The 24,451-nt window shown below is 37.9% G+C and overlaps 1 protein-coding gene across 1 annotated transcript in view; it reads left to right on the plus strand.

Moving 5' to 3' along the window:
• ULK4 (unc-51 like kinase 4) overlaps positions 1 to 24,451 on the plus strand; it is a 417,484-nt gene that overhangs the window by 89,972 nt on the left and 303,061 nt on the right. Inside the window, exons 20-21 of the mRNA XM_043508874.1 lie at positions 622 to 705; positions 12,641 to 12,802. Coding sequence (XP_043364809.1) covers positions 622 to 705; positions 12,641 to 12,802 — 246 coding nt within the window. The remainder of the gene's footprint in view (positions 1 to 621; positions 706 to 12,640; positions 12,803 to 24,451) is intronic.

The raw sequence follows: 24,451 nt of genomic DNA on the forward strand, positions 1-24,451 counted from the left end.
AGTGAAGGGAACAAGACTATTCCAATAGGATAGGTATGTAAGGATTCTGGAATATTGTTACTTCTATCTAGATAAATAGTAGATTTCCAAGTGCTCCATACTGGGTCTTGAATAAGCTACTCTTTATAACTTCTGTATATTTTTCAAAAACAAATTTTCTTTAAAATCTTTTTTAAACTGAGAGACAGTAAGCAAATGTATTTCTAGGTATAATTTAAATCACTACTTTTACATTTTTTTCTATTTTTAATACTTTAGAAACAGGTAACGGATTAATCAAAATGATTGCCAAGATTGTAGGGACTGGTTTTGACTGTGAATTACATTGAGCCAATGAAAAATACAAACCTCAGGACAAATACTCCTAGGAATTTTAGATCATGCTTCAACAATATAATACAAATCAACTTTCGTGCCATAAAAATCCAAAATATTAAATTCAACCTTTGTTCCAGAATTTATTCTATCTTCTAGATTTTTTTCAGTTGACATCTGTATATTAACCTTTTAAAATCTGATGGATGTATCTTTCATGGCTGAGATATTATGATTTTTTTAATTAAAGTGTTAATATCATTTTGTGCTGTTAGCTTCATTGCTGATCCTTCCACTTCATTACAGGAAGAAAAAAAGGTGCACCCCAGAGAACACTGGGTCGTTCCCTTGGCTACTTACACTGTGCTAATGAGGTGCCTTCGGGAAGGGGTAAGGATCTTTTATTGTCCTCAGAATTTCTCCATTGTAATAACCCTTCAGGCATTGTGAGATGACTGTAGCCTAAAGCACTGCAGTACATTGTCAGTGAAGTATTGCTCCTCAATTTAAATAATCGTGATATGAAGCATGACCTACACAGTAGTAGTAGATTGCAAAAATGAAGTAGCTTTCTCTGTATACGCAACATTTATACATTGTTACTTTGGTTATAAGATAGTAAATAAAGAATTTCTATGATGTAAATGTTGAATTTATTCATGTTATGGATTTCTTTTGAGGATTGTTTGGTGAGCTAGTACAACCCTTGCTACAATTTATTTTTTTGCACAGATCTTTTTTTTTTCTGCCAGTCTGATAAAAAATTGATATACAAGGCTCTAAACACTCCATCTTGTCAGGTCATCAGTGTCATTTGAGGCCCAAAAGTAGTAAAATTTAAACACTTTTTTTTTTTTTTGCTATATATATGATATGTCTTATAGTTAATTTCTATTGTGACAACTTTGCTATGTTAAAAAAGAAAAGAACCACATTTATGGTCCCCACTCACAAAATGAAAAAGAATTGAGCAGAGCCACATACAAGGTTGGCATTTACTGTTTAAGACCAATTGCCCAAGGGAAAGCCAAAAGGCTGAAAACATTCCTTACTGGGGGGGTAAAAAATCAAGATAAGTACATTTCTTTCGAGATCTTTATTGCTTACAGATTGTACTTAATGGAGGAAATCTCCAGATGTATAGAAAATCTCCAAATCGTCAAGTGACCAAGAACACACAACTGATTTTGTTTTTTGGACTCTTTCCAACCGGTAGTAATGGATACATAGTAAGATGTCACTCCAAGACGTGGTTGTTATAAACCATGTAAATGTCATCTTAGCAAAGGGAGACTTCTTTCTATCTGTCGATATCCATGGCATAGAAGCAAAACAGAGGCATTCAAAGGAACATTAATTTATTCCTGTACAGTAAAATAAATTAAGTTTCACTGAGAATTTATCTGGATATTAGTTTTTTCAATTTTTTTTTCTAGTGAATATAGTGCTCGTGAAATCTGCTGAATTGACAGTCATGCAAATGAAGGTCTTATCACTGAAGACAAAGCAACACCTCAGATTTTGAGGCTTTCTATGCCACCACAGTGCAAATATCCTGCTCTGGAGAGGCATTGTGTGTTTGCATGATATGCATGTATTAATTCAATAGACCTGAGCTTTATGTATAAATAGAAGTAAATCAGCACATTCTTAGGTATTAGGCTGGCTAATTACCAGACAGTGAAGTGGTCTGTCCAATCTTAGATTTAAGAAAGTTGAACAAGTTCTTCTGGAAGTTTGGTTTGGAATGTTAACCCTAGCATTCATAATTCCATCACTTTTTGAAATATGGATTGGTTTGCAGTTCTCAATTTAAAAGATGCATATTTCCATAACTCTAATTGGCTAAATCATCTGAAGTACCTCTATTCTGTGATGGCACTGAGATATTTTTAGTACAAGGTTCTGCCATTTGGCCTTTCTACAGTGCCAAGGGTCTATATTAAGTGTCTTTCTGTAGAAGCAATGCATCTAAGAAAATAGGGTATCTTTGTTTACCCATATTTATATGATTGGCTGCTGAAGGCTCTGTTATGTGAAGATTTGCTAGCTCACATTCAGGTGCTGCCTCCGTACTTATAGATTAGGACTACTTCTGAATATCAAAAAGTCCAATTTATGTCTAAGTCAGAGAATCCATTTTATAGGAGCTATACTGGACTTGCTAGCAGAAGGAGCGTTCCTTCCACAAGAAAGATTTGGGATAGTGATGGTATTCCAGAGATTCCATGTCATCAGACCCAGAAAGTAATTTTCTATTTGGGTCTAAGAGGTCTCATGGCAGTGTCTATTTATGTTATTCCATGTGCATTCCTCAGAATGAGGCCAATTCAACTGTGGATGGCTCAAGTTTACAAGCCAAAACTGGACATTCTTCACATGCTAGTCACCATGCCTCAGGATATTTTTGATTTTTTTGATGTGGAGGACAAACGGAGCCAATATTATCAAAGGCGTCCTGTCCAGTTCCCTTTTTTCGTTTGCCACAGTAATCTCAATGCATCAGACAATGGACGGTGAGCTCATCTGGGTTCTCTGATAATTTGAGGTCACTGGGCATTTCAAGAAAAGAATTTGCAGATATGTTTTAGAACTGAGAGCAACTTCACCTCGTTCTCAGATCTTTTCTTTCTCAAATAAGGAGGAAAGTTGTACAGATAATGATGGACAATATAGTTGGCCCTGTATTACATCTGCAAGCAAGCAAGGCAGTGCCCTGTCCCCTCTGCTGTGTGCCAAGGCAGTTGGTATGTGGAACTGGTGCATTCTACACAATGTCTATCTGTTTAGCAGGGGACAGTAATGTTGGCAGATGAGCTCAGTAGAGAAATTTCTCAGATGCACAAGTGGCCTCTGAAGGACCAGATGGTACAAGAAATCCTCTCCAGTTGGGGTTGGCCCATTGTGGATCTGCTTGCAACCAAGTTCAAGAAAAAGAGTAGTCTTTTCTGTTAAGTGTGGGAAAGAGCAGCGAGTCCATCTTGAACGCTTTCCTGATGCAGTGAGGAAAGGGCCTCCTGTATGCTTTCCCCACTTTTCCATTAATTCAGTTGGTAGTGAGGAAGATAAGAGAGGATAAGGCAAGAGTTGGTCCTGATTGCTCTTGCGTGGCAGAGATAGCAATGGTATGCAGACTTGCTTCAGCTGTTGGAGGGAGTTTACAGATTTTTTTTTTTTCCCCCCTGGCCTCCAGACTTGTTTTCTCAGTAGTATGGCAAATTCTTCATCTGCATCCCCAATCTCTCTAACATCCTGGCCTATCGGATTCTGAATAATCTTGAACAACTTGTTTGTCATTAGTCAGAATATATTGCTTAATTCTAGAAAACAATCTGTGACGAAATGTTGTTTGAAATGGTTTAGATTTTTTTTTTAAATGAAAAAATCTGGCTCACTATTTACAACTTCTGTTCTGTGTTTTGGAATATATAATGTATTTGAAGTGTGAGGGGCTCTTTAATTTGTCTTTAAGAGTTCATTTGGTGGCTCTTTCAGTTTATCATGTTTTGATTTATGACAGATCACTATCTGTGTATAATACAGTTAAAAGGTTTGTGAAAAAATTATCTAACTTGTATCCCACCATTGAGAGATCTCGTTCCGCCATGGGCTATTAATGTGGTCTGATCTATGCTTATGAAGCCCACAGGTAAATATAAAAAAGCAAACATAACAGAGGACTAGTCGGGGAGGAAATGGAAAATTACAGTAGGGTCATATGAGAAATAAAAGGGAAATCAGTGGGGGAATCTGCTCATCATCTTTGATTATACCGAAATATAAGGATTATGGGGAATAGACAGAAAGAACTAGAAATATTGGTACATAAGCTAAATTATGACTTAAGTGGCATCACAGATCTGTTTTGCCAGTTACTGTTCTAACAGATATCTGAGTAGTTAAAATCCCCCATTACTACTAGGTCTTGTTTTGCATATTTCTATTGTTTGTTCTAGATATGCCTCTACCACTTCCACTTCCTGATTTGATTGTCTATAGTAGACCCCAGCATGATGTCAACCCTCATTTTTCCTCTTTTATCTTTACCCAAGACTTTCAACTGATCTACCTCTCAACTTTCTGGCCCTCAGAACAAGTGTGTGTGTGTGTGTTTATTTGGGTCTAAGAGGTCTCATGGCAGTGTCTATTTATGTTATTCCATGTGCATTCCTCAGAATGAGGCCAATTCAACCGTGGATGGTATATAAATGTATATACTTGATGCATAATGCAACATGTCCTCCTTTTTCCCCCACCTGTCCTTCCTAAACAAGCTATAACCCCCCATACTTATATTTCAGTCATGAGGTTTATCCCACCAAGTCTTTTTCAGTAAATTCTTGCAAAATATTGGGGACAACTTTTTATTTCATTAAGTGGAGAACAAAACCAGGGGGATAGCCATTTTAGACTTGATTCTGACTGACAAGAAGGAATTGGCTGTGAATCTGTAGGTTGAAGGCAATTTGGGTGAAAATGATCATGAAACGACAGATTTCATGATTCTAAGGAAAGGAAAGAGTGAGAGCAGCACAATAAAGAGAATGGACTTCAAAAAAAAACCCTGATTTTAACAAACTCAGAGAACTGGTAGGTATGGTCCCGTGGGAAGAAAATCTAAGGGAAAAAGTTCAGGAGTTCAGGAGAGCTGGCAATTTCTTGAGACAATATTAAGGCAAAACTGCAAACTATCCTGATGAAAAGGAAAGATAAGAATAGTAAGAGGCCATTATGGCTCCATCAGGAGTTCCTTAATGACCTGAAAATCAAAAAGGAATTCTACAAAAAGTGGAAACGTGGACAAATTGCTAAGGAGGAGTAAAAAAAAGAATAGCACAAGCATGTAGGCACAGAATCAGAAAGGCTAAGGCACAAAATTAGTTATGCCTAACAAGGAACACAAAAGGGAATAAGAAGAGGTTTTAAAAATACACTAGGAGCAAGAAAAAGGACTAAGGAAAGCATAGGCGCTCTACTCAGAGGGGAAGGAGAGCTAATACCTGATGAGATTGAGAAGGCTGAGGTGTTTAATGCCTATTTTGTCTTCACTAAAAGGTTTAATGATGACTGATACTCAACACAATTAATATTAACAAGAAGATGGAAGGAACAAAAGCCAAAATAGAGAAGGAGCAAGTTGAAAATTATTTAGATAAATTACATGTATTCAAGTTGGTACGGCCTGATGAAATTCATCCAAGGAGGCTTAAGGAAGCAGCTGAAGCAATCTTGGAACCATTAGTAATTATGTCTAAGAACTCCTGGAGATGGGTGAGGTCCCAGAGAACTGTAAAAGGGCAAACACGGTACCTTTCTTTTAAAAAGGGAAGCAAAGATGACCAGGGAAATTATAGACCAGTTAGCTTAACTTTGGTACCTGGAAAGATACTGGAACAAATTATTAAATAATCAATTTGTAGAAGAAAATAGATTTATAAGGAGTAGCCACTGAGGGTTTGTCAAGCACAATTCATGCCAATCCAACATAATTTCCTTGTTTGACAGAGTTACTGGTCTAGTGGATAGGGGAAGCCATAGACATAATATATCTTGATTTTAGTGTGGTGTTTGACACAGTCCCACATGACATTCTCTAAAGGAAACTTGGGAAATGTGGTCTGGATGAAATTACTATAAGGTGAATGCCCAACTGGTTGAAAGACTGTACTCAAAGAGCAAGTTATCAATGGTTTGCTGTCAGAGTGGGAGTGTGTATCTACTGGGGTACAGAACTATTTAATATTTTCATTATTGACTTGAAAAATGGAGTGGAGAGTGTGCTTATAAAATTTGCAGATGACACACCACACTGGTAGGAGTTCAAACATTTTGGAGGACAGGATTAGAATTCAAAATTTAAAAAATTAAATTAGAGAATTGATCTGAAATCAACAAGGTGAAATTCAATATAGACAAGTTCAAAGTACTACAATTAGGAAGGAAAAATCAAATGCACAACTGCAAAATGGGAAATAATTGGCTAGGTGGTAAGTATTGCTGAGAAAGATCTGGTCTTAGATCACAGACACCATATGAGTCAACAATGTGATTCAGCTGCAATAAAGGTTAATATCATTCAGAGGTATATTAGTATGAGTGGCATAAGACATGGGAGGTAATTGTTCCATTCTACTCAGCACTGGTGAGGCCTCAGCTGGAGTACTGTGTCCAAATCTGGGTGCCACACTTCAGGACAGATGTGTATAAACTGGAGAGAGTCCAGAGGCCAGCAACAAAAATCCTAAAAGGTTTAGAAAACCTAGTCTATGAGGAAAAGTTAAAAAAACAGGGCATATTTAGTCTTGAAAAAAGAAGACTGGAGGACCTGATAACAGACTTCAAATATGTTAAGGGCTCTTATAAAGAAGATTGTGATCAATTGCTTTCTTTTGTTTCCTGAAGTTAGGATAAGAAGTAATGGTCTTAATCTGCAGCACAGGACATTAGATATTAGGAAAAACTTTCTAACTTGAAGGATAGTTAAGTTGTACAATAGACTTCCAAGGGTGTTTGTGGAATCCTTAAAACATCGTTGGAGGTTTTTAAGAACAGGTTGGACAAATACCTGTCAGGGATAGTCTGTTTACATGGTCCTACCTCAGTGCAGAGTGCTGGACATGATGATCTTTCAAATAACTTTCCAACCCTACATTTTTATGATTTTTTTCTTTTTCTTTCCCTTTTATGTGCTGTGACTTGGTAATCTTTCACATATTGTATGCTCAAATACAGTACAGAATGGTGGGTTAAGAAGAAAATTTTCTTCTTGACATTTAATTTCCTTGTTTCTGTTTACATCAGTTGGCTCTGTAGTGTTGTTGAAATATATATATTTATCATTAAATATATATGTATTTACAAGTACAAGAGCTAAGGCCCCATTTGCTGCAGTGAAGTCCTGTGTCCACGTTGAGCCCAATGGACTTAAAAGTAAAGCTCATTACCTGAACAGGGCAAAAAAAAGTTGGAGGAGAAAAGAAAAGGGGGGACGGGAATGCCATTATGACCCTTATCTTTGGGCTGCTGAAGGACCGAGCGTGTCAGACTGAGGGGACAGACTGGGCGGTGTTTACTGTCCTCATTACTCCTTTTTTAGATGTCCATTCCCGAATTTACAGCCAAATTCTTGTTTTATTTTTCCTAAAGTAAAAGTAAATCTCTTTCTTTCTCTATCTTGTCAGATTATTTTTTCAGTGAAGAATGTGTAATTACAATTCACAGCCAAATGAAGATTTTGATTTCTATAATCCTGAATACTCAAGAATAAAAGTTAATTCTTTCATGATATGGCTTTAATATATTAGAGTGTGTGTACATCTTTTAATTTTCCATCTTTCATCTTTGTTTAAACTGAAGGCGTTCTAGCAACTGATTAGAAAGATGCTGGAATAAGTTCTTATTTCCTGAATCTGTTTCCAGTTTGGCTACCATTCTGGAACCAATTTGCTTCTGTAATCACACTATATTAGTATTTGAAATTTTAATGATTTTTTTAATATAAATGAGATTATACATATATAAGCTCACTGTGTGCGCGCGTGCGTGTGTGTGTGTGTGTATGTGTGTGTGTATGTGTGTGTGTATATGTGTATATCTTAATAAAATATATTATCCAAAACTGAAGAAGACATGTTAATGAAAAGTACACTGCTTTTAGATTTTATGTTTCTTCTCAGTGTTTAGGAAAACTTCTAATATGCTGTTGGCTCTTCCACAACCAAAGTAAATAACAAGATAGAGTAAAATCAGTTATTTACCCAAATGTAAATATTGACCTCTTTATACCTTTAATTCCTTAATTCCTTGTAAATGTTGAATGAAAAGGAAGCTTACCTTTGTATTTTCAGATATATTCACCTTATTCTACTTGCTTTCTCCTTTAGGTGTGCCCGATTTTCAGAAGTACTCAGCACCCACAACTATATTTTAAGTCAGTGGGAACCAGAAGTGCTTAGTGCCTCTAAAAATCAGGCCCTATATCTTTTAGTGCTCTTTTGTAAAACTACTTGGAATATGAGAAAATCTGATAGTGTTGCTTTTTTAATATTGCTATTATTAATGCTATTATGGTTCATGATACTGGCAGGTTATCTGGTGTACGAAAGCTCTTCGAGCGTATCTTGAAGATCCATTTTTTTCAACTAACATAGCTTATGTCCTGATAACATGACAAGATGAATCCTTCAGTTGAGGCCAAATATTAGTTTAGCTCAGGCTTCCTTTCCCAAGAGTTAAGTAAGCAGAAAATGGTACAAGGCTTGTTGCTTATACAGTGTTTGAGAACAGGTCCCAGAGGGGCTAAGGGAGCCAATCTCAGGGGGCAGCAAATTGAATTGAAAGCCTCATTGAGTTGATAGAGCACTGTGACAATACATGACCCTTTCCAGCCAAAATATAAGAACGACTGAGGTTATCTGGTACAGGGCATGAGTCATCTTAAGACTGGCTAAAAAGAACAAGATAAAGCTTGCTTTTGTGGGACAAAATTTTGCTAAGGATAGCTAAAACTGCATCTGGATATTGCTGAAGATCTGTTAGCATTCATAATAACCATTCTCTGCTGCATAATGCTTTGATTATGGCTTATTTATGGTATTATAATGCATTTATTAAATGTGGTGGTACTTATTTCAAGCAACACAGGAGCCCCAGTTTGTGTGCCTAAATAATCATTGGTATGTAAGAAAAGAATTAATACTGCTATAAATCCTTTGAATATGTACAGTTCATATTGTAAATGCATGTATTTTTTTCACCCCTGCAGTTCAGAAAATCATTTAAACTAAAATTTAAAGAAAAAGATTGAAAATTTGTGTTATTTACAAACAAAAATATCTGAGAAATAAGTGTCAAGAAGCTTAATTTTTATAAAAGTGCACTTGTATATGAGTTTTTAAATGGTTGTCTGCTGTACAGTATGGTACACTAACAAAACTTTTAAAACTAGGGGCTAATTCTCCTTTGATTTACAACTCTGTAAATCAGAAGTAAATCCATTGAATCAGTTGTGTTATATCCATGTAAAACTGGTTTGAGATGAGACTCAGGCCCATGAGTAAATTGTTCTTGTTTAAGTAGAACTGAAGTTTAGACAGTGGTAATAAATTAATATGACACTTATGAAGAAAGTTTCTTTTAATAAGAATTGTACTAAATTCCCACATCTTTTTAGTCTTATATGTTTAAAAATTAAACATTAATGATCAGTAGAGGAAGGAGATAGTTAGGAATATATTTTTAATGACATGAAAACTTCATTATTGTTGCTCGCAGTTGGTGGTGGTGATGACTGAGGAGATATAAATGTCAGAAATCCAAAGGGAATGAGATGGTAGGATAAAGTGGAGAATAATATAAGAGAGAAATAAATAACGCCATTAGGGTGCATTACTTGTGAAGACTGAGTGTGCTATAGACTAAACAAACTAAATCTCTGGAGTACATCTTTTGTCCTCCTTACTTGTATTTAAATTAACTTGACCAATTCATCAGTCGCATTTAGTCAGTGTTGAAAGACTTTGCTTATTCACAGCTAGAGCTGGAAAATGATGTAATGGACAATGGGGAAAAATATCACATGTTCTGTCTTCAATTTCTGTTTGGTAAATGATCTGTTTATAAAATATAGCATCTGATTATTCAGTCTGTATTCAGGTAAACCTTCCAATAGAGTCAATAGGAGTTATCCAGAACACAAATTGTTGCAAGGTGGACCTGTTGGGCAAGTACGTTCAGTACACAAGGGGCTGTGACTCGGGGCCTAATCTAAGACTGGAAGAACTGTGTGATTCCACCCTTGGAGTGGTAAAGGCACGCAGGACCTGATATCTGAGGACATGCACTCAGATAAATCAGAAATGGGACAGAGGTGTAGCATTTGTGAAAGAAAATATGGCATTGCATGGTAACTGTAAAAAGAAAAGGAGTACTTGTGGCACCTTAGAGACTAACAAATTTATTAGAGCATAAGCTTTCGTGAGCTACAGCTCACTTCATCGGATGCATTTGGTGGAAAAAACAGAGGAGCGATTTATATACACATACACAGAGAACATGAAACAATGGGTTTATCATACACACTGTAAGGAGAGTGATCACTTAAGATAAGCCATCACCAACAGCAGGGGGGGGAAAGGAGGAAAACCTTTCATGGTGACAAGCAGGTAGGCTAATTCCAGCAGTTAACAAGAATATCAGAGGAACAGTGGGGGGTGGGGTGGGAGGGAGAAATACCATGGGGAAATAGTTTTACTTTGTGTAATGACCCATCCACTCCCAGTCTCTATTCAAGCCTAAGTTAATTGTATCCAGTTTGCAAATTAATTCCAATTCAGCAGTCTCTCGTTGGAGTCTGTTTTTGAAGCTTTTTTGTTGAAGTATAGCCACTCTTAGGTCTGTGATCGAGTGACCAGAGAGATTGAAGTGTTTTCCAACTGGTTTTTGAATGTTATAATTCTTGACGTCTGATTTGTGTCCATTCATTCTTTTACGTAGAGACTGTCCAGTTTGGCCAAGGTACATGGCACAGGGGCATTGCTGGCACATGATGGCATATATCACATTGGTAGATGCGCAGGTGAACGAGCCTCTGATAGTGTGGCTGATGTGATTAGGCCCTATGATGGTATCCCCTGAATAGATATGTGGACAGAGTTGGCAATGGGCTTTGTTGCAAGGATAGGTTCCTGGGTTAGTGGTTCTGATATTCTTGTTAACTGCTGGAATTAGCCTACCTGCTTGTCACCATGAAAGGTTTTCCTCCTTTCCCCCCCCTGCTGTTGGTGATGGCTTATCTTAAGTGATCACTCTCCTTACAGTGTGTATGATAAACCCATTGTTTCATGTTCTCTGTGTATGTGTATATAAATCGCTCCTCTGTTTTTTCCACCAAATGCATCCGATGAAGTGAGCTGTAGCTCACGAAAGCTTATGCTCTAATAAATTTGTTAGTCTCTAAGGTGCCACAAGTACTCCTTTTCTTTTTGCGAATACAGACTAACACGGCTGCTACTCTGAAACCCATGGTAACTGTGATAGTCTTGCTATCTGTGGCAATGGGAATTGTTTTGGTGAAGTAGAACTCATGGGGACACTTGGCAAACTGATGGCTGAACATATTTCTCAGATTAAGAGTAATTTTAGATTAAAACCATACACTTTAGATTAAAACAATTTTTGTACATAAAACTTTTTCTTTTGTCAATGAAAAACTAGAAAATAGGTTAAATTTGAAATGTCTAGCTTCTGACAGTAATAGCTATGTAGGTGCAGAAATTAAGAACCCATGAAAAATTAGACTATTTTTCATGTTCTTTTTACTCAAAAATGGCTGAACTAATTTCACTAAAACCTTCCAGAAGATTAATCTTTTGGCTGAGACTAAGCATGAAAAAAAAATTGGCTGTGGAGAAATTTGAGAAAGTTATAAAGCAACTGAAAGAAAAACTAAAATGGAATGGGATCCCAGACTTAGTTAACTATAGGATAGTACTAATTTCCCAGACTGCTATAGTATGACACATATATATGCAGCACTTACAATATGCACTTCCATATTCCAGTAAATGTTTCCTATCCTTTCCCTCCATGCCAAACATGAGACATATGGTACATGTTTGACTTGAATAATTATTGAATGGAAAGTAATGTAAATTTTTAATTAAAATAAATTCTTAAATAAACTTATTAGTGAAGATGGTGGATTGAAAGCCATGGAAAGTGTCCTCTGTATATCCATAGAAAAAGTGCTTTGGGGTAATGGTAATGCAATCTGCCATGCACTGCCTCATCAATATGCCTGAACCTTGACATGGTAGAATCACCTTTAGTGTTAAGAGTAATTAAATTTCCATGCCTATCAAGTCCTTGACCCTTTTGTTAACATCCCGATAATAACTGGCATTCTTATTGGCAAATTCTGTGATATGAACACGTCTTCATGTAGAGCTGATTGCTGAATGTTCATGACACAGTAACCATTTTCATTCATTACTGATCTATGCTGGATTCAGAGTGATCACTTGGAGATGAAAGACTCAGTTTGAAATATCATTTCTATTATTTCCTTGGATTTATTTACAGTACAAGGAAGAGGGAGAGGGAAACATAAACTTTATATTTCAAATTAGTTGAATTTTCTTGTGAAATGACTTATTCCCTTAGGATTTCCCATATTTGTCCTGATATCTGTGTAACAAGATTAAGAAACAGTATTCAGACAAAATAAATTATTTTCCTGTATTTGCCTTTTATTTAGATAGTTCAGAAAAGTAAAGTCAGAGATAGACAATAGTAGTTAATATAAAATGCCTTTTTTCCTCTCTAGGAAGAACGTGTTGTGAATCATATGGCGGCGAAGATTGTTGAAAATGTTTGCACCACTGATTCTTTTCATGCACAGGGATTTATTACAGGAGAAATTGGACAAGTGTTATGGTACCTTTTCACACATTCCACTGTAGATTCTCTGAGGATAACAGCTATTTTGGTAAGAAGCTTCCTCTCAAAACGTCTAAATATTCTGGTATTGTTAATTTGAAAAGCTTTTGAGAGCATTCAATACATATATTGAAATGTCTTTTGAATATTATTTTCATATGTGACGTTAACATTTTGTATTTCTACATATATTTCTAAAATTGTATGATAAATATTCAGCAATCTGTTAGTTTTGTAGGAATACTGCTTTCTTAAGGAATGTCTACACTGCAAATGAAAGTGTGATTGTAGCACAGGTGGACAGACCTGTGCTAGCCTTAATCTTGTGGGCACAGGTTACAATAGTAGTGAAGATGTGGCACCATGGGCTAGCAACCAGAGTACAAGTGTGTCTGGGTACTCTGGTTGCTAGCCTGTGCTAAAGCCTGTGCCACCGAGTCTTTAGTACTATTGTTACCATTGCTAGCTAGATTAAAACTAGCATGGGTGTGTGTATGGGTGCTACAATCAATCCTTCAGTTGCAGTGTAAACATACCTTTAGTATTAGTTCTGTAGGCAAATGCAGTGCTTTTACTTGTGTAGTGATGGCTACTGTATGGGTCTTGCAAGACAGAAATTTCTTTTCTTATATGTAAAGTCATCAAACCTTAATTTGCTTACAGATGGAAGTTGACTTTTAAGCAAGAGGAGCCTTGTGACAAATATATTGCTAATTAGTGAATCTTACTAATGTTTGAAAGTTTTTTGCTCTGACCTGGAAAAAGCCTCAAAACTTTGACTTGCATTGCTCTGCCAACATAATGTTACTCCTCTCTACCACTGTGACTAATAATTTTCACTCTACCCTTGTTCGCTTTCTACTCATTTCACTGAGATGACTTTTATAATTGATGCTGAGTATATCCTAATGTTGAAAGCTAATATTGGACAAATGCCTCATGAGTTCATAATTGTCTGTTGGACTCATGCTTTACTGTACTGTCTGTAACTTGTATTCAAAGGGTTCTGTCTTCCAAGGAATCTTTAAAATTTCCACAGTGCTACAATACAGCCTTTAATTGTTTTGGGAAGAGGGGTAGAGTATTATTATAATTTACTGTTAATATTACAGAAGAGAGTAGATGACCCAGCTAAAAATCAGTGTCCCGTTGTTCTAGATGCTGTACAAACACATACTAAGAGACAGTCCCTGCCTTGAAGAGTTCACAAGCTAAATATGACAAAATAGAGAAATGGTGGGAGGAAAGGATGCAACAGAAGATTGGGAACTGAGGAAAAATGAGTTTGTGAGTTGCCAGCATAACCCACGAAGTCTGTGATGGAACTGGGAATTGTACCCAGATATCTTGGGGCCTGTTCTAGTGCCTAAGCCTTCATTATAGATGATCATTTTGGAGGTGTATAAATAGCTTGGGTTAGCTATGGAACAGCCTTTAAAATATAAAGTACAATCATTTTTTAAAACTTTATAAATTTCATAGTATGTTGGCAATATTTAAGTTATTACCCAAGATTTTTCACCCCTGTTGTTGGAAGAACAACTGGAGGAATGGACAAAAACTACATTAGCAGCCACTATATTCAGTATGAAACTGCTTTTTGTTGCTGTGGTTTGGAATTTGAGGGTATTGTTGGATTCCCAGCTGTTTCCTGTGTCACTAATATGTTGGGTGTGCAATTAGAGAAATGTAGCAGAATGTTAATAAAGACATGAGAGAGAATTAAAAATAAGTCAACATGTCACAATAAATATTGTCCTTTTTAAAAAAAAAAAAAAAAAAAAATCCTGCAGAAGTGCTATGAACTTTTGGAATATTGTGGCTGCTGTTGTATAGGATGGGATTACACTTATACCTTACAGAGCTCAATATTGTCTTTGGAGGATTAATGTATATATTTTCTATGCCAGAAGTTGCCACTTGTTTCGTGGAGTCCAAGTCCAAAATTGTGATAGCTTTTGGATTCCTTTGAAATATGTTTGAGTGCTTTAAACTTTATTAGATTATTGGACATGTCAATAGCCATTCTATTGTTAAGATTGCAGCTGAGGGTTCTATTATAAACCTGGTTTTAGCACCTCTAAAATCCACGAGCAAAGGAATATTAACCTTAACAGTAATGCGTTAGGCCTGAGGTGGAGGTAGAATTTTGCTGCCACACTTGTAGTGAGTTACACAAGAAATTCCTGAAGTCGTACTGTTCCAATTCAGGGCAACTGTACCTGTATTCTTCCTCGATGGTCCAACAAGGGCACCCACTCTAGGCTCCTGGCTCCTCACCTGTCGCCTCTCTTGGGCGGAGATCCTCATCTCTCTCCCTCCTGACTAGGCTGCATAGTTCCCAGTTTAAACTGTGAATTCCCCAGCAACTCAGACTGCCTAAGCGGGCCTGCTTTGTTTCTCTTCCGAGGCTATAAACAGCATAATTGCCCACATGTTGCTACACAGATCTTTCTAAGTAAGCACGTGTATTCTTACAGAGAAAACACATTCAAACAAACAAACAAAAGAGCTACAAGTGTGTTAATAAGCTTACCAGAGATCACCCCCCCCCACACACACACACGCAACCAACTCCAGGAGGGACTCTGGCTAGTGTCAGTCCTTTCAACCCTTCCCAGGAAGGACTGGGCCCCCACTTGGACAGAAGGTCCTGTCTATTTGCTTTCTGTTGATCACTGGAGAATCCAATTCGAATCAGTATATGCAAGCCTGAGTGAATTTGCCTAATCATCTCCCACAGTTCTTAGTTCCTGAATTATATATAATCCCTGGCCCTCCATGATCTATAAACTTAAGTAAGATCTCCAAAATATATTGCAGGAACTTGCCATATCTGTCACAAGGACACCCTAAATACTGAGCTGTTCATGACAAGTCAGACAGTCTTCTAACCTTTTTTGCCACACTGTAGCAAGAAAAATAAAAGAATGAGAGAAAAAACATAGTTTACTGGTATTATTAGTTCTCTTCTGTATAAATTTTCATAAGCCACTCATCACTGTAGTATGTGAATGCCTCCTCGTAGCGGGTTAAGCAATGGTACTACACATCTGTCACCTGTTGTTTGTTCTCTCATTCTCTCTCCAGGGAGAAAAATGTGTGGAATGGAGTGTCTTATTTTGGTAGGGTTATAGTTGTGTTGTGTTTTTTTTTTTAAAAATATTCACGTTGCTATGTATTTATGTTAAAGAAGTCAAGGTTAGAAAAATGCACCTTGCTCTTGGAGTGGAAGGTGGTGAGGTTTGGGACGGTCCTTAATTTTTGGAGGAGTTCATTCCACAGTTGCAGATCAGTGCCAAAGAGAGTTCTGTCTCACATTCTGCAAAAGGAGTGCAGCTGTCAATCACAGTCTCCATCCCAGAACTTTAGAGATGGTCTTTTTGATCTTCTGGGACCAGGCCTTATAGTGCTTTGAAGATAAGGGCCAAGACCTTGAACTTGATTAGAAATTCTAAGGGAAGCCATTGTAGAGAGTGGAGGATAGGTCTGATGTGTTTGCAGTAGTTTGTGTTGCTGAGGAGATATATTACAACAATCTGTATTAGTTGGTGTTTCCTAGGTGCTAAAGACTTCATGCTTAGGTATATCATTTTTTCCCCATGGTATTTCTCCCTCCCACCCCACCCCCCACTGTTCCTCTGATATTCTTGTTAACTGCTGGATTTAGCCTACCTGCTTGTCACCATGAAAGGTTTTCCACCTTTCCCCCTCCTGCTGTTGGTGATGGCTTATCTTAAGTGATCACTCTCCTTACAGTGTGTATGATAAACCCATTGTTTCATGTTCTCTGTGTATGTGTATATAAATCGCTCCTCTGTTTTTTCCACCAAATGCATCCGATGAAGTGAGCTGTAGCTCACGAAAGCTTATGCTCTAATAAATTTGTTAGTCTCTAAGGTGCCACAAGTACTCCTTTTCTTTTTGCGAATACAGACTAACACGGCTGCTACTCTGAAACCCATGGTAACTGTGATAGTCTTGCTATCTGTGGCAATGGGAATTGTTTTGGTGAAGTAGAACTCATGGGGACACTTGGCAAACTGATGGCTGAACATATTTCTCAGATTAAGAGTAATTTTAGATTAAAACCATACACTTTAGATTAAAACAATTTTTGTACATAAAACTTTTTCTTTTGTCAATGAAAAACTAGAAAATAGGTTAAATTTGAAATGTCTAGCTTCTGACAGTAATAGCTATGTAGGTGCAGAAATTAAGAACCCATGAAAAATTAGACTATTTTTCATGTTCTTTTTACTCAAAAATGGCTGAACTAATTTCACTAAAACCTTCCAGAAGATTAATCTTTTGGCTGAGACTAAGCATGAAAAAAAAATTGGCTGTGGAGAAATTTGAGAAAGTTATAAAGCAACTGAAAGAAAAACTAAAATGGAATGGGATCCCAGACTTAGTTAACTATAGGATAGTACTAATTTCCCAGACTGCTATAGTATGACACATATATATGCAGCACTTACAATATGCACTTCCATATTCCAGTAAATGTTTCCTATCCTTTCCCTCCATGCCAAACATGAGACATATGGTACATGTTTGACTTGAATAATTATTGAATGGAAAGTAATGTAAATTTTTAATTAAAATAAATTCTTAAATAAACTTATTAGTGAAGATGGTGGATTGAAAGCCATGGAAAGTGTCCTCTGTATATCCATAGAAAAAGTGCTTTGGGGTAATGGTAATGCAATCTGCCATGCACTGCCTCATCAATATGCCTGAACCTTGACATGGTAGAATCACCTTTAGTGTTAAGAGTAATTAAATTTCCATGCCTATCAAGTCCTTGACCCTTTTGTTAACATCCCGATAATAACTGGCATTCTTATTGGCAAATTCTGTGATATGAACACGTCTTCATGTAGAGCTGATTGCTGAATGTTCATGACACAGTAACCATTTTCATTCATTACTGATCTATGCTGGATTCAGAGTGATCACTTGGAGATGAAAGACTCAGTTTGAAATATCATTTCTATTATTTCCTTGGATTTATTTACAGTACAAGGAAGAGGGAGAGGGAAACATAAACTTTATATTTCAAATTAGTTGAATTTTCTTGTGAAATGACTTATTCCCTTAGGATTTCCCATATTTGTCCTGATATCTGTGTAACAAGATTAAGAAACAGTATTCAGACAAAATAAATTATTTTCCTGTATTTGCCTTTTATTTAGATAGTTCAGAAAAGTAAAGTCAGAGATAGACAATAGTAGTTAATATAAAATGCCTTTTTTCCTCTCTAGGAAGAACGTGTTGTGAATCATATGGCGGCGAAGATTGTTGAAAATGTTTGCACCACTGATTCTTTTCATGCACAGGGATTTATTACAGGAGAAATTGGACAAGTGTTATGGTACCTTTTCACACATTCCACTGTAGATTCTCTGAGGATAACAGCTATTTTGGTAAGAAGCTTCCTCTCAAAACGTCTAAATATTCTGGTATTGTTAATTTGAAAAGCTTTTGAGAGCATTCAATACATATATTGAAATGTCTTTTGAATATTATTTTCATATGTGACGTTAACATTTTGTATTTCTACATATATTTCTAAAATTGTATGATAAATATTCAGCAATCTGTTAGTTTTGTAGGAATACTGCTTTCTTAAGGAATGTCTACACTGCAAATGAAAGTGTGATTGTAGCACAGGTGGACAGACCTGTGCTAGCCTTAATCTTGTGGGCACAGGTTACAATAGTAGTGAAGATGTGGCACCATGGGCTAGCAACCAGAGTACAAGTGTGTCTGGGTACTCTGGTTGCTAGCCTGTGCTAAAGCCTGTGCCACCGAGTCTTTAGTACTATTGTTACCATTGCTAGCTAGATTAAAACTAGCATGGGTGTGTGTATGGGTGCTACAATCAATCCTTCAGTTGCAGTGTAAACATACCTTTAGTATTAGTTCTGTAGGCAAATGCAGTGCTTTTACTTGTGTAGTGATGGCTACTGTATGGGTCTTGCAAGACAGAAATTTCTTTTCTTATATGTAAAGTCATCAAACCTTAATTTGCTTACAGATGGAAGTTGACTTTTAAGCAAGAGGAGCCTTGTGACAAATATATTGCTAATTAGTGAATCTTACTAATGTTTGAAAGTTTTTTGCTCTGACCTGGAAAAAGCCTCAAAACTTTGACTTGCATTGCTCTGCCAACATAATGTTACTCCTCTCTACCACTGTGACTAATAATTTTCACTCTACCCTTGTTCGCTTTCTACTCATTTCACTGAGATGACTTTTATAATTGATGCTGAGTATATCCTAATGTTGAAAGCTAATATTGGACAAATGCCTCATGAGTTCATAATTGTCTGTTGGACTCATGCTTTACTGTACTGTCTGTAACTTGTATTCAAAGGGTTCTGTCTTCCAAGGAATCTTTAAAATTTCCACAGTGCTACAATACAGCCTTTAATTGTTTTGGGAAGAGGGGTAGAGTATTATTATAATTTACTGTTAATATTACAGAAGAGAGTAGATGACCCAGCTAAAAATCAGTGTCCCGTTGTTCTAGATGCTGTACAAACACATACTAAGAGACAGTCCCTGCCTTGAAGAGTTCACAAGCTAAATATGACAAAATAGAGAAATGGTGGGAGGAAAGGATGCAACAGAAGATTGGGAACTGAGGAAAAATGAGTTTGTGAGTTGCCAGCATAACCCACGAAGTCTGTGATGGAACTGGGAATTGTACCCAGATATCTTGGGGCCTGTTCTAGTGCCTAAGCCTTCATTATAGATGATCATTTTGGAGGTGTATAAATAGCTTGGGTTAGCTATGGAACAGCCTTTAAAATATAAAGTACAATCATTTTTTAAAACTTTATAAATTTCATAGTATGTTGGCAATATTTAAGTTATTACCCAAGATTTTTCACCCCTGTTGTTGGAAGAACAACTGGAGGAATGGACAAAAACTACATTAGCAGCCACTATATTCAGTATGAAACTGCTTTTTGTTGCTGTGGTTTGGAATTTGAGGGTATTGTTGGATTCCCAGCTGTTTCCTGTGTCACTAATATGTTGGGTGTGCAATTAGAGAAATGTAGCAGAATGTTAATAAAGACATGAGAGAGAATTAAAAATAAGTCAACATGTCACAATAAATATTGTCCTTTTTAAAAAAAAAAAAAAAAAAAATCCTGCAGAAGTGCTATGAACTTTTGGAATATTGTGGCTGCTGTTGTATAGGATGGGATTACACTTATACCTTACAGAGCTCAATATTGTCTTTGGAGGATTAATGTATATATTTTCTATGCCAGAAGTTGCCACTTGTTTCGTGGAGTCCAAGTCCAAAATTGTGATAGCTTTTGGATTCCTTTGAAATATGTTTGAGTGCTTTAAACTTTATTAGATTATTGGACATGTCAATAGCCATTCTATTGTTAAGATTGCAGCTGAGGGTTCTATTATAAACCTGGTTTTAGCACCTCTAAAATCCACGAGCAAAGGAATATTAACCTTAACAGTAATGCGTTAGGCCTGAGGTGGAGGTAGAATTTTGCTGCCACACTTGTAGTGAGTTACACAAGAAATTCCTGAAGTCGTACTGTTCCAATTCAGGGCAACTGTACCTGTATTCTTCCTCGATGGTCCAACAAGGGCACCCACTCTAGGCTCCTGGCTCCTCACCTGTCGCCTCTCTTGGGCGGAGATCCTCATCTCTCTCCCTCCTGACTAGGCTGCATAGTTCCCAGTTTAAACTGTGAATTCCCCAGCAACTCAGACTGCCTAAGCGGGCCTGCTTTGTTTCTCTTCCGAGGCTATAAACAGCATAATTGCCCACATGTTGCTACACAGATCTTTCTAAGTAAGCACGTGTATTCTTACAGAGAAAACACATTCAAACAAACAAACAAAAGAGCTACAAGTGTGTTAATAAGCTTACCAGAGATCACCCCCCCCCACACACACACACGCAACCAACTCCAGGAGGGACTCTGGCTAGTGTCAGTCCTTTCAACCCTTCCCAGGAAGGACTGGGCCCCCACTTGGACAGAAGGTCCTGTCTATTTGCTTTCTGTTGATCACTGGAGAATCCAATTCGAATCAGTATATGCAAGCCTGAGTGAATTTGCCTAATCATCTCCCACAGTTCTTAGTTCCTGAATTATATATAATCCCTGGCCCTCCATGATCTATAAACTTAAGTAAGATCTCCAAAATATATTGCAGGAACTTGCCATATCTGTCACAAGGACACCCTAAATACTGAGCTGTTCATGACAAGTCAGACAGTCTTCTAACCTTTTTTGCCACACTGTAGCAAGAAAAATAAAAGAATGAGAGAAAAAACATAGTTTACTGGTATTATTAGTTCTCTTCTGTATAAATTTTCATAAGCCACTCATCACTGTAGTATGTGAATGCCTCCTCGTAGCGGGTTAAGCAATGGTACTACACATCTGTCACCTGTTGTTTGTTCTCTCATTCTCTCTCCAGGGAGAAAAATGTGTGGAATGGAGTGTCTTATTTTGGTAGGGTTATAGTTGTGTTGTGTTTTTTTTTTTAAAAATATTCACGTTGCTATGTATTTATGTTAAAGAAGTCAAGGTTAGAAAAATGCACCTTGCTCTTGGAGTGGAAGGTGGTGAGGTTTGGGACGGTCCTTAATTTTTGGAGGAGTTCATTCCACAGTTGCAGATCAGTGCCAAAGAGAGTTCTGTCTCACATTCTGCAAAAGGAGTGCAGCTGTCAATCACAGTCTCCATCCCAGAACTTTAGAGATGGTCTTTTTGATCTTCTGGGACCAGGCCTTATAGTGCTTTGAAGATAAGGGCCAAGACCTTGAACTTGATTAGAAATTCTAAGGGAAGCCATTGTAGAGAGTGGAGGATAGGTCTGATGTGTTTGCAGTAGTTTGTGTTGCTGAGGAGATATATTACAACAATCTGTATTAGTTGGTGTTTCCTAGGTGCTAAAGACTTCATGCTTAGGTATATCATATGGCTGTAGTACAGCCACGAAGGGATGCATGCATGAATAACTGAAGACCCAGGTCATTGTCCACCAAGGTGGGATGGAGTTGCCTAGTCAACCAGAAATGATAGCAGCACCCATGAGCATTGTTTTCTATGTGAGAGTTTAGTGTCAGTGAGGAACCCAAGAGTATTAAACGACAAATCAAATATTGTGAATGTGTACCTTTGACTAAAGGAGGCTACACTGTGGCTGCAAACTCTTCAAAATGCTTTCCTGTGCTGCCAGTATCACCTCCTCTTGTTCGGTTCAGCTTCAGTCAGCTGTTCATCATCCAGGGCCTGATCTCATCCAAGAACAGGGCCATCTCGATGGTAGTGCTGTGGTTTCTTGTGGTGAAGAATAGATACAGTTGTGAGTCATCTGCATATTCTAGTGCTTGAGTCCATGTCGTCTGACCTGTTCACTTGGTAGCCGCAGATCGGTGTTGAAAAGGATTGGAGAAAGAATTGATCCTTGTGGGACACCACAAGTGAGAAATCTAGTGGTGGAGGTGCCATTTCCAGTAACTATTCCTCCAGGATGGAATCAAACCATCTTAGTGCATTACCCTGGACTCTCCCGCCACACCTCTCAGGTGAGACAACAATATTTCATGGTCAAAACTGCTAAATGCTGCAGAGAGGACAAGGAGAATGAGAATAGTCATCTACCTTTTATCCAGTGACAGGAGGAGATCATCCATCGGTACTACTAAAGTGGTTTCAGTTCCATGGACTGGCCAGAATCCAAGTTGTGCAAGGTCTATAATGTTAGCTTCAATTAGATGAGTTTGTACTTGACCTTTGGCTAGCTTCTCTGTGAGCTTGCTTAGGAAAGTTGAGTTTGATATTGGATGGAAGTTGGCTAGAATCAAAGTATCTAAATCTGAGTTTCTTCAGTTTTGGTTGGACTCTTGTGTGTTAGAAGGAGGAAGAGAAATTCCTTCTCTGTATTATGTTTTGGCTAATCAATCAGGAGTGGAAACAGTTGTTCATGATTCTCTGGGCTTACCTACATGAACATTTAGTTTGCAACAAACTGGGATGTAAATCTACTCCATGCTAGCCTGCCATATACTAACTGTCTGTGTGGACCCTGCTGATGTGCACTAACAGTTCCTTAGTGCATTTTGATCTACTCCGGCTTCAAACCATTGTAGATCAAAGAGTATTAAGGAACTGTTAGTACATGTCAGCAGAGACCACACAGTTAGTGCGCAGCAGGCTAGTATGATTGTAGATTTACACCCCACCTAGCAGCTCACTGAATGTTCATGTAGACAAGCCCTCTTTCACAGCTAGGAAGGACATGTGTCAGATTCACAAATCTTGGGTCAAGACCATTCACCGAAAAATGCAATTTCAGTTGATATGAATCTATTTGCAAATTCCTGTTAGGTCTGCCAAATATTTCTGGCTCAACTGAAAAATCAATTTTTTTCAGCATTGGCAAAATGAAACATTTCATTCAATCCACCTCAAAATCTTTCATTTTGTTTTGACATTTTGACAAATGCAAAGGAGGAATAGATTCACAAAACTCTGTGGGCATAGGGAAGGGGGAGGACTTTCATTTATAAAGTTTAGCTGAGTGTTTGGGGTACTCGTGGAATGTGGGAGATGCAGATTCAATTCCCCCTCTGTCTATGAGAAGGGATTTGGATTTGCTTCTCCCATGTTGCAGGACAGTGTCTTAGCTGCTGGGCTATGGGATATTCTGGTATGGGTATTTCTCAGTCTCCCCTGTTTAAGCTGTTCCACTTTTTATAAATAGTCACTGAAGCATAAACTTGAACTTGGGTCTCCCACATCCCTAACCACAAGGCTATAAAGTCATTCTTCCTCTTTCCCTGCACCAATGACTATCTATCTCAGTTATGCTTAATAACACTAAGAACAACATGGTACATTTGTAGGTTTTGTGAGCCATGTTAAGGTTGCAGTGGATTGATGGAAGCCTTGCTACACAACTAATGCCCTTTTGGATTAGACCAGGGGTGGACAAACCCCTGCCCCAGCCCTGATCGCTCTCCTGCTCTCTGAACCCCTCGGTCTCAGCCTGGAGCCCCCTCCTGCACCCTGAACTCCTCATTTCTGGCCTCACCCCGGAGCCCGCACCCCCAGCCAGAGCCCTCCTCCCCTCCCACATCCCAACCCAAATTCTGTGAGCATTCATGGCCCGCCAATTTCTATACCCAGATGTGGCCCTTAGGCCAAAAAGTTTGCCCACTCCTGGATCGGACTGTACTATGGGTATGTCTAGACTTCAATAAAAAAAACCCTGGGTACGGTGTCTGAGCCTGGGTCAACTGATTCAGGCTAGCAGGTCTCAGGATTGCAGAGCTAAAAATTTCAGTGTGGACATTCAGACTTGGCCTGGAGCCTGTGCTTTGAGACCCATCACCCCCCTTGTAGGTTCCAGATTCCAGGCTCCAGCCCTAGCCCAAATGTCAACACTGCACATTTTAGCCCTGCGAGCCTGAGCCCTGCAAAGCTGAGTCAGCTGACCCAGCTGTCTTTTATAGCAGTGTAGACATACCATGTATGTCTTTTTGTGACATTGGGACTCTTTTTGGTAAGTGCCATCAGTTTCGCTGTAATTTATTGTTCCAAAGATATATTTAGTCATTTTTGTGCCTCATGACTGTGTGAACAGCTCCTATATCCTGTTTTATTTGATCATATTTGCTGGAGCCTCCTCTGCCTTGTTT

Source organism: Dermochelys coriacea, chromosome 2 (genome assembly GCF_009764565.3).
Source record: "Dermochelys coriacea isolate rDerCor1 chromosome 2, rDerCor1.pri.v4, whole genome shotgun sequence".
In the NCBI taxonomy this organism is placed as follows: Eukaryota; Metazoa; Chordata; order Testudines; family Dermochelyidae; genus Dermochelys; species Dermochelys coriacea.